General features: G+C 40.3%; 1 protein-coding gene and 1 long non-coding RNA gene across 7 annotated transcripts in view; one reads left to right on the top strand and one right to left on the bottom strand.

Moving 5' to 3' along the window:
* Window positions 1-9,583, top strand: part of LOC139632617 (uncharacterized) — a 76,550-nt gene extending 66,967 nt beyond the window's left edge. For all 4 annotated transcript variants that reach the window (XR_011693593.1, XR_011693596.1, XR_011693595.1 and 1 more), the window contains one exon: window positions 4,064-9,583. This is a non-coding gene — a long non-coding RNA (uncharacterized lncRNA). The remainder of the gene's footprint in view (window positions 1-4,063) is intronic.
* A 1-nt stretch (window position 9,584) lies between these two features.
* Window positions 9,585-14,995, bottom strand: LOC139632609 (SERTA domain-containing protein 3). 3 transcript variants are annotated; one of them, XM_071497645.1, is made up of 2 exons: window positions 14,454-14,995; window positions 9,585-13,358 (listed from the first exon to the last, which is right to left on the bottom strand). In XM_071497645.1, the coding sequence occupies exons 1-2, from the start codon at window positions 14,570-14,572 to the stop codon at window positions 12,554-12,556; spliced, it is 924 nt and encodes a 307-aa protein (XP_071353746.1). In that variant the 5' UTR covers window positions 14,573-14,995; the 3' UTR covers window positions 9,585-12,553. The 3 variants fall into 3 exon arrangements, with proteins under 3 accessions (XP_071353746.1, XP_071353747.1, XP_071353748.1); XM_071497646.1 differs by having other exon boundaries at window positions 14,449-14,993; XM_071497647.1 differs by having other exon boundaries at window positions 14,458-14,993.
* Window positions 14,996-15,238: the final 243 nt, after the last annotated feature.

The following is a 15,238-nucleotide window of genomic DNA, read 5'->3' as shown; positions in this document are numbered from 1 at the left end:
GTGTGTCTACCGCAGCGGGGCAAAAATAACATTCTCAGGTATCAGGACAAGTATCTTTAGGCATGGTCATGTCTGGTTCCTTCCCAGTTATGCAGTCATTCAATCTGATAAAACAAAATTAAGAATAATTTATTTTGGAGGGAATAATTAGTTATTTTACCCATTATACATCACAATCAAACTGCAGTTAAACTAATTTAATGATAAATTCTATGTTCCAGCTTCCTTTTCTGCTTCAAACAACTCTGCATTTCTGATTTTTATAAATGTCGTTTCTCTGAATCTGCATTCAAGTCATGGCAAATCCAGACAGATGAGCTAATCTCTTTACATCTTTTCTTTTTCTTCTTCTTCTTCTTCTTGGCCAAGAGCAGCCAAAGTGACACAGCATTTAGTCTTGGCTCAAGTTCAAAAAAACATTTCAAAACCTAAATCAATTTCTGTCCAGAGAGAGGCAGAAAAAACATTTACCACAGGCTGAACAGCTGCAGTCCTCTCTGCCACTTGTGCCAAATACCACATTGATGTTTGTTGTTTATTTTCCAATCATATATGTATAAAATTTAATTTTTGAAGCATTCATCAGAAAGCATGTTACTTGAGAAGACGAGATGATGAAAAGACATGAGTCAGAACAACGTGGACATCAGCGCCAACGCGCCACAACAGACCGATTTTTCTGTCCTGTGGTTTGTTGTTTATCCGTCTCAGGTAACATGTTGGACAGTGACCTTCTCAAAAAGTAACAGTGCATTCACATTTGAAGAAAGGCTAATTTTTAATGTCTGTCTGCTGCAGGGGTTGTTTCACTACAAAAAATCTGTAACATATATCATTCTAATGGTGCACAAACTTGTGCATACAACTATCCTTTTGACTGTGTAATAATGTGGCCAAAGATAGCAAAATCACACACATTTAAACTGACTCTGCTTTCTTTTTGTTTGCAGACAGTAATAGTATTTGCACATAAGCAAATAACAATTTGACACAATAGAAAGTCAAACTTCTGAGTCTAATAACTGTCTAGCAGATAATAATCAATATTAACTCTGGTTAAAGAAACACATATTAAACTTCATGTAAAACCTGGTGATAAAATCTGTTACAGTCACTGTGTCCTTTTAAACATTTTCCAGGAATGTTTTTAAAGGCCTGATGTTACTTGTGTCCTGAGTGCGTTTCCGCAGACATGAAACTGTTTTAGCAGCTGGTGTAGTTGGAGCTCTTAGTGACGTATTATCTGTATATCCCAAAGATTTAAATCACATTATTTTAATTTAATGTGTATAACATGATCAAATCAAATCTTAATTGTCCCATGACATTACATTCATGTGATAAAACCCCATCTATCACCATCTGATAAACATCAGAAGAAGCTGCATACTGTTTGCATTGCTTTAAGTCAGTGTGGGTGTTTACATCCACATCTGAACCATATAGAATTTGTAGCCCTTTGAACCTTTGAATGCACATGGTTACAAGGTAAGAAGGGCTATGATTCCCACACTGATGCCCCAGTATGGACAACACCCTTAAGTGGCTATAACCAATTTACACATTACAATAACAATACATCACATGATAATAATCAAACAATGTGAAAGAGGTTACTGGTACTGATGAACCTACAGAGACTTATCACTTGAATCTGCAGCTCTGGAGCTTTATAATGAGTTTCAGCTTCTTGTTTATCTGCCTGACCCATAACTTAACTGCTCTGGTTCACCCTCATTGCTCTCATGGTGTCGTTTTGCAGCTGCTTGAAGAGTAAAATCTCAAAAAAAAAAACCCAAAAAAAACAGCCGGTAAACATAGCTGAGCATTTAGCAGCTAAACAGCCAAATATTTTCCTCAGGAGTTGATGGCCAAAAGTAAGCTTTTTATATCTCCTAGATATTTGTAAAAAAATATGTGGAGGGGCAGAGAAATTTGACCAGAAAAGCCACCATGAATATGCCAGTCTCACAAAACATATTGCTTAATAAAGAATAAATGGATTTGTTGCAGTTAACCTGCTGTGAAAATTTCTGGAAAGGTGAGTGACTTGGTGAGAAGGTTGAGTGCACTTCAGTTCCCAGAGAAATCGAACCTAAAGAGCGTTCCACACAACGCAGTGTGAAAAGCAAACCTGGTGATTCCAAAGACAAGACAGCATCACATGTTACTGAGGCCTTATAATGCATGTTCAGAAACAAGGACACACACACAGCATGCATGCAGACACATACCACAGACTTCATACCATATATTCTTAGGCCGAACTTAATGCTTGAGGTTTCTGTAGGAATATGCTAGATAAGACTGTAATTGATCTGTATGCCCCACCGGAGTCACAATGATTTTAATTCAGCACATGGGGAAGACATATAGGTTCCCTATAGGTTCCCTACTTCAGGGCAGCCAGCATATTTCTGCACTTCAGTTGCATAAGTTAAAGAGCAAAAAACTATTACAAATGCAAATACAGAAGCTAATTAGCCTGATAAAACTCTTTGATTTTTCATCTTTATCCACGCTTGCACTGTGAGTTTAGGGATGATAATTTCAGTCTGTCCGCCGGTCAGTCAGCCAGTTTGATACAAACTGAAGTATCTTAACAACTAGTGCATGGATTTCCTTCTAGCGCCAAATTTCACAACAACTTTTGGACGGATCACCATGAAATGTGGTACAAATAGTCATGTTTCCTGTTCGGAGAAATTGTGATAACTTTAGTGATCCCCTATCAAGTCACACATTTTAGTTTGTCTAATACTTTGTTTTATTGTTTTACGTAGGTGTAGACAGTTTTTAACTGACACAATTAGGCAGCATTACAACAGATCTTCTTATTTGTTTAGATTCTTTGCCGATGATGACACTGTGTTTTACAACGTTGCATTTGTTCTTAAAAGTGAATTCTCTACTCTCCAATTCCTCATCTGTAAAGCAGGTAACGAGGGCAGAAAAACTGTTGAACTGGTGCAGTTTTCATTCACAGCTCTACATTCATGATAAATAAGGATTTGATTTGGTCATCTTGACGATACAGTTTTGTTTTTTTAAGAGATTTATTTTGACAATTTTGTTTTTATGAAATAGTTGACATGGCGATGTGACACAAATGACTGGAAAGACATGAACTGACACGTAGGAAAGGTCTTTAGCCCAACTTGAACTTTGTGATTACATGGCCAATATATTAGACCCCGAGGCGACCAGGAAGCCCTGGATACCATAATTTAAACTGTCTGCAGTGTTTTTATTATTCTTGAATTAACAGTGGGAAAATAGTTGCACCTGATCAATACCACTCACAAGAACAAATATGTTGGGTATTTTATTTTATTTAGTTGTTTACATGTAACACACTTTAAATAAATTGAGAATTTAGTACGCATATGAAGTAATATCAAAGAACATAGTTACTCTCTGCAACTGGGTTTATTGGAATGTGTTTGAAAAACACCAACACAAACAGTTCTGCCAGCATGAAATACCAATGTTCTTATTTGTTTATGGTAGTTATGTCCACATATCATCATTAATTTGAGATATGTTGATTGTGGTCATGTTAAGTCCTGTGGTTTCATGTTTTTTACCAAAGGAGATTCGTCTCAGCTGTGTTGAAATGCCAGCAGTGGCGAGTTGTGTAAGAGGGATGAATATCTCTCTAGTTGGTGATTTTGATTGCCATGCTTTCTACTCAGCAGTGTTGGGAATGGATTTGGTCTTCATGCATACAGCATGATTTCATTCTCCATGGACATAAAAATTACCAAAGGTGGAGACAGTAGACATGTTCAAGCTGCTGCATAGACATGTTGACTTCACATAATCTGAGCTGCAGTTATTTATGAAAAATGAATTTATTACTCACTCTGTGTAAATGTTTATCACATGGCTTTATTCATATTGTTGCTCACAGAAAGAAAAATGTGATCAGTATGTGGGTAATATAAGGACAACCATAATGTACTTGAATATGGAAATGATTTATAGTTAGATGCCATATGTTTTTACACTGAGTTTACTTCCCTTTATGTTCTGACTGTGTTTTCTCCCTTATTTCTTTCAGCTTAAGGAACAGCCACAGAGGTGAACTGGAGGCTGGAAGGTTGCTGCTTCAAATCTCTGCATGTACAGGTAAAGTTACATATTCAGTTTCTCAACTCTGTCAGCACCTGTGAATTAAGTGACTGAGCACCGAGCAAGTTTGATTTATTGTTATAACAGTGGGAAACAGTCATTACATGGATTCCAGAGTCAGTTTGGTATTGAGAGGATACGACCCACATGCTTCATCTTGTAATGACTGATGAGTGGGATATTTAACTGCACATAAACATATTATGTGCTTGTTCCACACTGAATCATACCCTGAACATTTTTTGTTTTTTTAATATTTTTATCTCTGAGAGCTGTGCACAAGTTTTAAAAAAGAGCTGTACAACCAATCCAACAGTGACTGAGGCCTTTCTAAATAATGAAATGACAGATCAACAAAAGGTAAAAAAGTGACAAGTATGAAAGTAAGAAAGAGTATAGATTCAAGGAATTAAACTAATGGAAAAAAGCGAACAAGGCATCTAAGATAAATTAATATAAGGATACATTAAGTTCAGATAAATCTAGCTTTTCCATAGTTTTGTAGTATAACATCACTGAGCATCTCAGACTCTGTATATCTTATATCTCCTGACCACTGTAGTGAGCTGCTGTATTCAATTGTCTTTACAGGGGTCTATAAGCAGAATTGGATTGAATTGAAATGAAAAGCTTGACTGAAAAGCCTATAACTAATGTGTATAATCAATTTAATCACAGCATACAAGTCAAAAATCTGTCCCTCTGTCATGTGATGACCACATGATGGACCTCTATGCACGTTAGTGAAATCACGTCCGCCATATGCATGTGTTTCATCTACATGCGACCAGTGGCAGACATGACTAATAGTTTCTACTCTGCCTTTAATTACCCACATTTATAATTCATTTGGGAGAAAATTAGATTGAACCGTGCAGGCAGCAAAGCCACGTGTTATAGTCTCACTGTTGTTCAAGGACTGTAACCCACAGGAGTCCAGAGATTATCTAGGAATCATCTTTAAATTACACCATGTTGATGTTCCCTCCCATGAGTTCTCAGTCATTATTACTGTATTATTTCATGAGTATTCAGTCCTCATGAGTCTGACCACCCCCATCTTTGAGCTCGGCCTTCATTTTGATCTCAACTACACACCTGTGAAGTTTCATGACTGTATCTTGCAGGTTGTGATGCTGTCACTGTGACAAAATCTGTCCACAGACAGACATATAAACACCTGCCAAATACTGAACACCACCTCTGTGCTAGTTCCTGCTACAGTAGGTGTCTCCAGGACCACACACACACACACACACACACACACACACACACACACACACACACACACACACACACACACACACACACACACACACACATACTTGTTTTCCTATCATGGTGAGGACACTCATTGATATAATGCCCTAACTTTAACCATCACAACTAAATGCCTAACCCCTACCCTTACCCTAACCTGGACCTGATTCTACCCCTAACCCCAAAACCCGGTCTTAACACTCACACAGTTCTTTGGAGCTGCGTCAGAAAGTGAGGATCGGCCAGAATGTCTTCCCGTTTCCAAAAAAATGTCCTCACTCCATAAGGTCTATAACTCAACTGGTCCTCACAAAGATAGAAGTACAAGGACACACACATACACAGTTTATAGTCTATTCTGTTTAAATGACTCATCTCTCTTCTTAATATCAGTATTTTCTAATCAGTTATAGGGAAAGAATCCAGATCTTTTGCTTCAGTAGAAATAACAATAATCCGTCACAAGTAAAAGTCCTCCATTTAAAATTTAAAAGTCCCTTGTCAGTTTGATATTAAACGATAGGATTGTTATTATAACAGATGCATTATTGTAGGTTTGCATGCAGCATTTTATGTTGTAGCAGGTGAAAGTAAAGACTCAAGTATTTGTATGGAAAATCTTCATCAGTAACTGTTGATGTGAAACAAATGTAGTGAGGTCAAAAGTACAATATTTCCCTCTGAAGTGTAATGGAGTAGAAAGTTGCACAAAATAGAAACACTCAAGTGAAGTATGTTATTCTCCACCACTGGCACTAATATTACTTTGGTCCAAATTTTCAGGATTATGTTGAAAATGGAATTACTATTGTCGTTTCATGTTTTCATTGTGTTGTCAAAAAATGTTAGTGTTGCCATAACACTAACTTCCAAAACTTGTTCTCCAAAATGTCATTATTTCTACTATATTTCAAATCAGTTTAAAAAAATGCATCGAGTCAGATTCAATGAGAGATAAAGTTTGGCGGTGGCTGTTTGGAAATGACCTGGTCTCAAACCTCCCCTTCTTCCTCCTTTCAATTAGTGGGTCCATGTGGTCTGGGGTCACAGCCTTTCCAAGAACGTCTGGCTACAGACCACTTTGGCTTATGCTCTGTCTGTCTGTCTGTCATACAGTCAGTCAGTGTGTCTGCTCATGAAAAACAACATACCAGCAGTTAATTTGTGTCCCTGTGAAGAATCAATGATGCCTTTTCAAATCCATTTCTCCACAAACGCGGGTGTTCAGGTCACGTCCTGGACCTGCACTTGAATCTCCACAGTGTCTGAAGGAGCTTGTGAATCACTTACAGATAATCAGACAGAAAGGAATTTGTTACTCAGGGTCATGTAGTCTTTCAGACACATCTCCGCATCTGTCTTAACCAGGAGAGAAGCTGAGACGTTACTTGCAGAGTCACAAGGTTTCAGTCATTTTTATGCCTCCACGCCAGCGACAGCCGTGGCCGGATGCATTATGTTCTCGGGGTGTCCGTCCGTCCGTCCGTCCGTTCGTCCCATTGTCATGAACATGATATCTCAAGATCACCTTGAGAGAATGGTACAAGCATTCACTGCGACTCAAGGATGAACTGACTATAAGGAGGTCAAAGGTCAAGGTCACAGTGACCTCACATTTTTCTGAACACAATGTATCCCAACCCAATTAGTCCAAACCTATACACTCATTTATACTTTGGTGTTTTTTAAACTTTCTCACGGTTTGTTAGAGTCCGTCCCACGTGTACATTGAAACTGTTCTTGCTGTAATCATACTTCCTGGTCATTAAGAGGTTCCTTCCCAATGTACGTTTACTGTAAGTGATTGGGGACAAAATCTACTGTGCTCATTCTGTGAAGTTTTTATGAAGTTTCAGTTGTCTGAGTTGAAGTCAGTCTTTTTGAGCTGCAGTGGAAAGACAAACAAAAGACGAATGTCATACTAAAAAGAATGCAACTTCAGGCTTCAGATAGACTTCAAATACATTTTAGCACAAGAAGAAGTCTGTTTTATCCCCCACAGTGTGAACAACCTGCTTCGGTGTTTATATGGTCACCTGACTATTAGTTTAAGTAAGGCTTGAAAAAATGTGAATTTTTGAGTCCTGTGAGCAGAGGAGGGACCAAGCCCAACATCAGAGCTTATTTGGGCTGTTAAAAGTCTCAAACACGGCCCTACTCTACACCTTAAACATCATTTACACTGATAAAACATGCTTTTCTTCACATTGAAATTGTTCCACATTAACAAGTCAACAAGTGCTGTTGGATCTATCTATCTAACCATCTATCTATCTATCCATCTGTCCAGTCGGTCCATCCCATTGTTTAGCAACAGCAGAGGATGTTTGTTCTGGGAGTGTGTGCTGAGTCAGCCCAGTAGACGGAGGCTTTCCGAGCCAAATCCCAGCTTCACTGCACCACAGCAGCCTGATGTCTGCCTGCAGAGAAACATTAAACCCACATCAACACACCGCAGCACTCTGCTGGGCCACAGGCAGACATTAATCCTGTCACCACACCTTCATAGATAGAAATATAGATAAATAGATAGATAGATGTGGTTATACAGTCAGACGTGCTCTCTTCACGTGTTTAAATGGCAGCAGCAGTAGCAGTGTTTGTGTGCAGTAGTTCACGTGTTGCTCCTCCTCGTGTGGCCACTCCCTGAATTCCAGCACCAGATTCCTCTCACCAACAACATCTACTGTAACTCTGCTTCTGTCTCATTCTCGAGAGTGAAACTAGACCCACAAAGATGCACTGAGAGAGGCATGAAGTGCAGGAAAAACAAGGAGATTTCTATGTTGATTACATCTGCTGCATTTCTTTTCCTATCTAACAATGTTTATCTGCACAGTCCCTCTTAAATATAGTAAACAAATAGAAAAAGGCACAACTTAGGCTTCATGGAGCCACATTTAATACAATTTCATCCGAAGCAGCCATATGGGAAGCTTTTTGCTGTTTTTGTTCAAGTAGAATTGACAGTGGAAAGTAATCAAGAGCACTTACTACAGACAAGTATTCAAGTCTAAGTTTGAGTAAATGGTATTTTATTTGATTGTTTCTATTTTATGGGACTTTTCTGTTGCAGTACTTATCTGGCTGCATTTAACTGACCGCACAAGTTTCTGCTCACTCTAAATCTTAGGATTTTTGAATGTAAGTAATGTAATTGTAAGTTTATACTATTAAACTGTATGCAATGCACCTTCTAAATACTGCTTACATGTTAACACGTTTATGATTTTATTATGTCCACTTTAAATTCTCACGTACATTTGACTGATAATACTATCTTTGTTGTTTTCTTTAGTGGTGTTGGCACTTTTTATAGACTTGTAGAACTGCAGATGTGTCTGCAGCAGAAGTGGATGTGAAACATGATTAGGCTTCTCTCTCAGTACTCAGTACATGACTGGGATAGTTTCCATTGAACCAAGTGACATTCCCAGGAGCCCTTTACCCCACTATAAGAACCTAGGGTACTTATTTTACCAAAAAGCGCAGATGCTGGCTTTGTGCATCGATCAGGTTCCATGCATCTGACACCAGCTGTTGGTGATGAAGCTGCAGAAACACAAGGCAACAACATCAATGCCACTAAACATACTTTCTCAATTTGCACAGTCATGCTCACCAAGTGCACACATCTGCTTTTCCATCAAATGGCCACCAGAGGGCAGCCTTGGCTTTCATCTGGCTCCTCAGTCTTGCATGGAAAAAAAGCTAGGGCACTGGATGCCCTGAGCTGAGACTCTCAGGTTGCGTACTGTCTTTAACAACCGCTAACATTCAAATGTTGCATGAAATATGTGTTTAATATTCTGATTGGGGTTAAGCTGTTCAGGGAAGGCAGGATTTTGCTGAAGCCTTAGAGGAATGTTTGCCTAGGAAGCAACGCTCAGGGCGTAAAAGCCCATGCAATAGAAAAAAAAAACAGAGCCTTACTATAAACCACATAGAATCAATAATTAATTGACTAATACCTCATTGTGCATGCATGGCTGGCGTGTAGTAAGGCATGTTTTTCTGAGAGGTTGGCAAAAATGACGAGAAATGATGTGTAATCATCTGTTTCATGATCATTGTTTGTAATGTAGATGTAATATGAGTCTTTGTCAACATTACCCAACAATCCTGGGTGACGTTTCATCATGAGGCCGACTTTACAGTTTGTCAAAGGAATAAAGACTCACACAATGAAGTTAGGGTATTTTTACTTTATTATTGAATAAAATCTATAAAATATTTCACAAAAAATACATTACATTATCAATTATCATCTTATTACCCAGCAAACTCTTCCTTCACTTACACTTGTAATAGGCATCAACAGTATACAGCTTGTGCTTTATAGACCCTGCTGACACTCTTTCATACAATTATAAATAACACTGCAGCTTTCTGTTTATGTAGTCAGTCCTGTCTGATAGATTACATAAGTGAAGAAAAAAAAACAGAAGTGGTTTATTTCACGGCTGAAATCCAACTGATTCACACTGCCTGTCTGTGCAGAGCCATTAGGAGCAAAAACAAGTTGTTGTTGAAGCAGCAGTGCGCTCCTCGTACATCTCATGTGATTGGTCCGTGGTCTGAGTCTGGGCAAAAACAAGCTCTAAACCCCTCCTACTGAACAAGTGACGCAAGCTGCTTCCTCCCACCCCTCCTCCTCCTCCTCCTCCTCCTCCTCCTCCACATTCTCCTCTTATTTTTCCCTCCTGGCCCTGGCTGCCACCTCCTCCCTCAGCTAGTTCACTGTCAGCCTGTCAGGATACATTAAGCTCTTATGGCAGTAGTGTTCACTGAGCGCGGAAAAAGGGCCAAGAAAAGAGGGAAGAAACGATGATGGCTCTGTGCTTTACATAACACCTCACTGCAGATCTTAAGGTTTTTATCAATGAAGCTCAGCTCAGATGGCCACAAACACCTCAACAAGAGTGAAAACTAGGTTCAGTAGTAAGGCACGTTGTTGACATGAGACCAGAGATGGGGTGAGGATGGATTACTTTGGTCTGACAGGGTAGCATTGGATTTTCAGCCGAGATCAAACAGTGAAATAAACAACACTAGATTGTTTCTATCAGTAACAGAAAGTCTATGGCTCACAGTGTGAAACAGGAGTGTCCAGGTTAACTGACAATAAACAGACATCAGGAGGTAGAACGGGAGTAAACCACATATAGTGGAGGTCAAGCATTTGATTCATCACAACCTTCCACTCACTGCATCACTTCTACTGGACGGGACATTGGAGTTTCAGGTAGAAACACATATAAAACTTTTTTTTTTTTTTTTAAATCCCAACATTGGAATAAAAATTCACACCATCAAGGCCATAAAAATACATAGGCTTCTGTTATCATTTACAATTCTGAGACATGGCAAAGTTTTCCTGATTGTTGACTTGAGGCAATCAGCTCCTCAGTCAGAACCAGACTGGGATTACATTACTATTTAAAATACATGTTTTATGCTGCGTTCATGTCATGTTGGATTTACCGTAAAATACAAGCTGCCAACGAGGAATAACTGAGTGTGTTTCTTGTACAGGTTCTGATAGTTTGTCCCATTTGGTGTCACAAATGGCGCAAGAGGGTCAACAAAAGCAACGGACATGGCAGCCAACACACCATTAAGTCCATAAAGAATCTAAATGATAAGTTACACTCACACCCAAACAACAGACTCTACATACAAAGCACAAGTAATATCTGTTTGTGGTTGATTTTTCATTCATAAATAAGAATAATATTAGATAAAGGCGTCACAACAAGTCAAACATTTTACCCTTTCTCTGCTGGACTGAGACGTCATCCCATTTTCCCGCTTCTTGTGATACAACATGAGCGTGGCATTAAAATCCGAGGACTGGAAGCTTGCTTCTTTGGCTAGTAAATCCCCAGATTCAGTGACCACATTCTCTCTTTCACCAGCCAAATGGTCCACCCTCCGACTGCCGGACGACCAAAGCCACAAGAGTTTTGGCTGATGTCCATTTCTAATTTAAAGATCCTACATGGTGCAATAAAAACCATTCAGTCCCAGTGCTGAAGGGAAACCCGGGCCTCTGCCCTCCTGGCTGGCTCAAGCACACCCTCTTTAGTAATTGATGGGATTTCAATTAATAATCAACCCAGGTCTGATCGAACAGCCCGAGTGACACACAGCCCCCGGCAGCTCAGGTTCCTTCATCCTGAGCAGTGGATTCACTCAGAGCTGCTGCTACTTTTACTCAAACTTGACAAAACAGGAGAGAAAGGTGTCATAAACACATGAGATATTTAAGGCTCCACCTGCATTTACAATTTTACCAAATGAGGGAAAATCCACCTTTGAAACTCTTACACATGGCATCAAGTTGTGGTGTCTGATCCTGTCTGTTACAACATTTCCTTCACAAGTGTTGCAATACTCTTTAGGTATACTGACTTTAAACAGCGTTGTTGAGCATCCAAAGTCATATCTGATTGATGTAAAGCTGCAATTAACAATTGTTTTCGTTGATTAATCTGCCAATTGTTTTCTTAAATGACTGATTCATGCTTCAATGTCAGAAAATAGTTTTTAAAAATGCCCATCACACTTACCCAGGGCCCAAGGCAACACCTTAAATTGGTACAGAGAAAAGCTGCAAATTCTCTCATTTGAGTAGCTAGGATCTGTACTTTTGCTTGACAGATGACTTAACTAATTAATCGATATCAAAGTTTTTCTGTCAATCAGTTAATTGGTTAATTGTTTCTGCCTTACCTTACTGCAGTATTTTCAACCATTTAACTTCATGCCCTTACGTCCCCTAGAGTATGTTTGGTCAACCACAAAAACACTGCAAAGTGGATTTTCCTAATATTATGAGACACTTTACTTTGGATTCGTCATCCACTACAATGAATATTTCATCTCTAATTTGAGGCACCAGCTTGTTCATAATGCTGGATAGTTCCTTATGAATGAGGTGGGAATTAGTGTTTTATTCTACCTAAAACCATCTGTAGTTTAATACAGTTTCAACCAAAATGTCAAATGGAGCCTTAAATTCTCCAGTTCATCAACCCTAAAATCAGTCTTTGTTCCCCGACTCCACAGTCAGTGTCCTCAGTCAGAGTAGCTGCAATCAGATTCCAAATCCTTGATTAACCAAGTGAAGTAAATGTTCACGAGTTCGTCTTGGTGATCAAGACTTTACCAGAATCTCCATGATGTGGTCCAGCTCATTCAGGTCCATTAGACACGACTGAAGACTCCCAGGTGAGCCGTGGCTCGGGGAGCGCATTTTCACGTCCTCGTCCGCCCAGAGCGACACACTGACGGGCCACAAAGAGCCTGATGCCCATGCAGAAGGCAGATCTGAAGTCTCGTACATTGATGTGTCAATGTCCTCAAAGATGTCGTCCAGGGCAAGGTCGCTGAGGTAGCCCATGGCGTTTACTGCATCACTAAAAGCACTGACCGTCGCAGCGGGCACTGATTTCTGCTGGTCAGGAGAGCTGTTTGCCTCCTGAGAGGGGAATTCAGGAGACAATGGTGGAGACAGAGACAGGTCATCCCCATCACCCTCTGCACACCCGGGGCATGTGACCGGCATGTCCTCCCTGAAGTCGTCCCTGAGAATACAGGAGTCAGGGTGGACGCCGTTGAGGAGTACATCCGGGCTGCAGGTTCCCTCCCCGTCGCTCCGCATGTCCTCCTGGATCTGCCTGAGCGTGTTGATGAGCAGCACGGAGCGACGAAGGCTGAGCTCCATCCCGGCCTGGTAGCGCTGGAGCTTCTCCAAGCAGAGGCCGAGCACCAACTGACGCTGCTGCAGGTGGTTCATTTCGGATTTGGACGGACCCACGAGGAGCCCACCCGCGTCCTCCCTGCCCTCCTCCCCATTCTGCTCCTTTTCCTCTGTCGCAGCAGCAGGGACCACCTCGGCCTCCAGCTCCTCCAAGCAGCTCCACTTTCGCTTTACGCCACGACCCAACATCGACCTTGATCTATGGATAAAGAGGTCACAAGTTACAATGTGATGACGTACAATGTGTTCGACCAATGTGTGTGCAGTTATTTAAAATTAGACGTATATGAGGTGTATATGTTGTGATTGGGATTTTAATATTGATCTTTGAGGAGTAGCCTGAAGCTAAAAGAGACACAACTAAACATTAATAAACAAAACTCTGAAAACGAAAATTTTGCCATTTTCCTTAAAAATTACTTAAATAATTGATAATCATATTGTTACCGATTATTTTCTACAGGTTGATTAATTGATTAATCATTTCAGCTCTGAGACACAAGCACCTGCGATTTTAAAAGTCACTGGTAGAGACTTTGCCCAATTGACAATAAATGAGAAACCAACTTTGACAACAGTAGCTGAGACACATGTGGGATCTCATCAGGCTGCACTACCGTGTAGTAAACCCTGCATCCAGTTTATGTAAGAGCACCAACCCTGCAAACATGGCTACTTTTCCATTTACTTTCACTTCAACAGCTCTTCTTTAAAAAAGTGGAACTGACATCGAAAATACAACTACACACAAATATTGACTAAACTGCACAAGTTTACAGGGTGGATGTGAGAGGTTTGTTTTGTTTTGTTTTTTCATTTGAGACATTTGATGAGTGAACATTGTGACTGTAGTGACTCATAGAGCCACCCCTGCAGGCTGAACCGACTTTACTCATCCATACAGACATTAGTTTCCTACAGATCATTGTCTCACAGATGTTTTACTAATAATAAAAAAAAAAAAGGTACACATGAAACCTATTTGATGAGCGTTTGACCTCCATCTGAGAAGATTAAAGCTGCTTGGTATTACTTAATGTAGTAATTAAGTAAAATGATAGTTAAAGAACTTATTCGTTCATTTTTCTCTCCTTAAACTCGTAAAAAAAAGAGAATAATTTCACTCTATCTTACTTCTTTTACTCAGGACCCCCCTCAAGAACAACCTCTAACCCCTGAACGGTGCCCGGACTTCAGTGGGCAGAGACGAGCTCCGTTTAAACCAAGTTTAAAGAGGAAACTTAAGGACGTTTTAAAAGAATAATAAAGTGAGATTAAAAAAAAACAACCTTACGTGCCCTTTGAAAGTGTCATGAGCTGTGGAAATCCGTCGTGTTTTCGGCTGGTGTCGTCTCGACGCAGCGTTCCTCCGCTATCGAGCCCAGGAATATGAGGAATGTGCAGCCAGGCCATCCACCGCGGCGGGGGGAGCTCCGGAGCCCCGGGCCGGCTCTGATTGGCGGACTCGCCCGGTGATCAAGCCTCCGCCTCCGCCACTCACGGGGCAGCGAATGTGCGGCCGTCTGTTCCGGCGGCGAGCTGCTGCTGCGTTCAGGTGCGGCTCGGAAAAAATCCTGAGCCATCTCGGAGAACACGTGAGTGGCGAAAGTGGTCATAATGAAGCAAAAGAGAGAGAGAAAAAAAAAAGATGTTTTAATGTAACGATGGCTGGATTCCCACCGAGCACAGTGGGAAGCTACCCCAGACCACCAGGGGGCCCGAAAGCCTCAAGTTTACTCCACGCCATATGGTTCTACATTACTGGATTAATTAATTTATTTTTTTGTAAATTTGCACTGATGCACAATATCCACTATGGGATCCCCATCTCATGGCTCTGGTCTTGTAAACGGTTCCTATGTCAAAATCGAGTTTTGAGACCTACATTTATCAAATTATAAGCATTTTATTTGTAAAACAGTGCTTTATCAAATTGCTTCAATGTCTTCTGTCTCAAGTAATTCAAATAATCATGAACATTAAATCCTCAGGAAAGGTAGAACTGATCCATTATTTAGTACTGACACCAAGGTTTCCTACTGCACTGAAGCTTTAGTGATGTTCCTCACTTGTAAGTCT

The sequence above is a fragment of the Trachinotus anak genome, unplaced genomic scaffold, assembly GCF_046630095.1.
Source record: "Trachinotus anak isolate AG129_WGS33_773 ecotype Australia unplaced genomic scaffold, CSIRO_AGI_Tana_v1 ptg000015l, whole genome shotgun sequence".
Classification (NCBI taxonomy): domain Eukaryota; kingdom Metazoa; phylum Chordata; class Actinopteri; order Carangiformes; family Carangidae; genus Trachinotus; species Trachinotus anak.
This window is presented reverse-complemented; position numbering and strand designations above follow the sequence as displayed.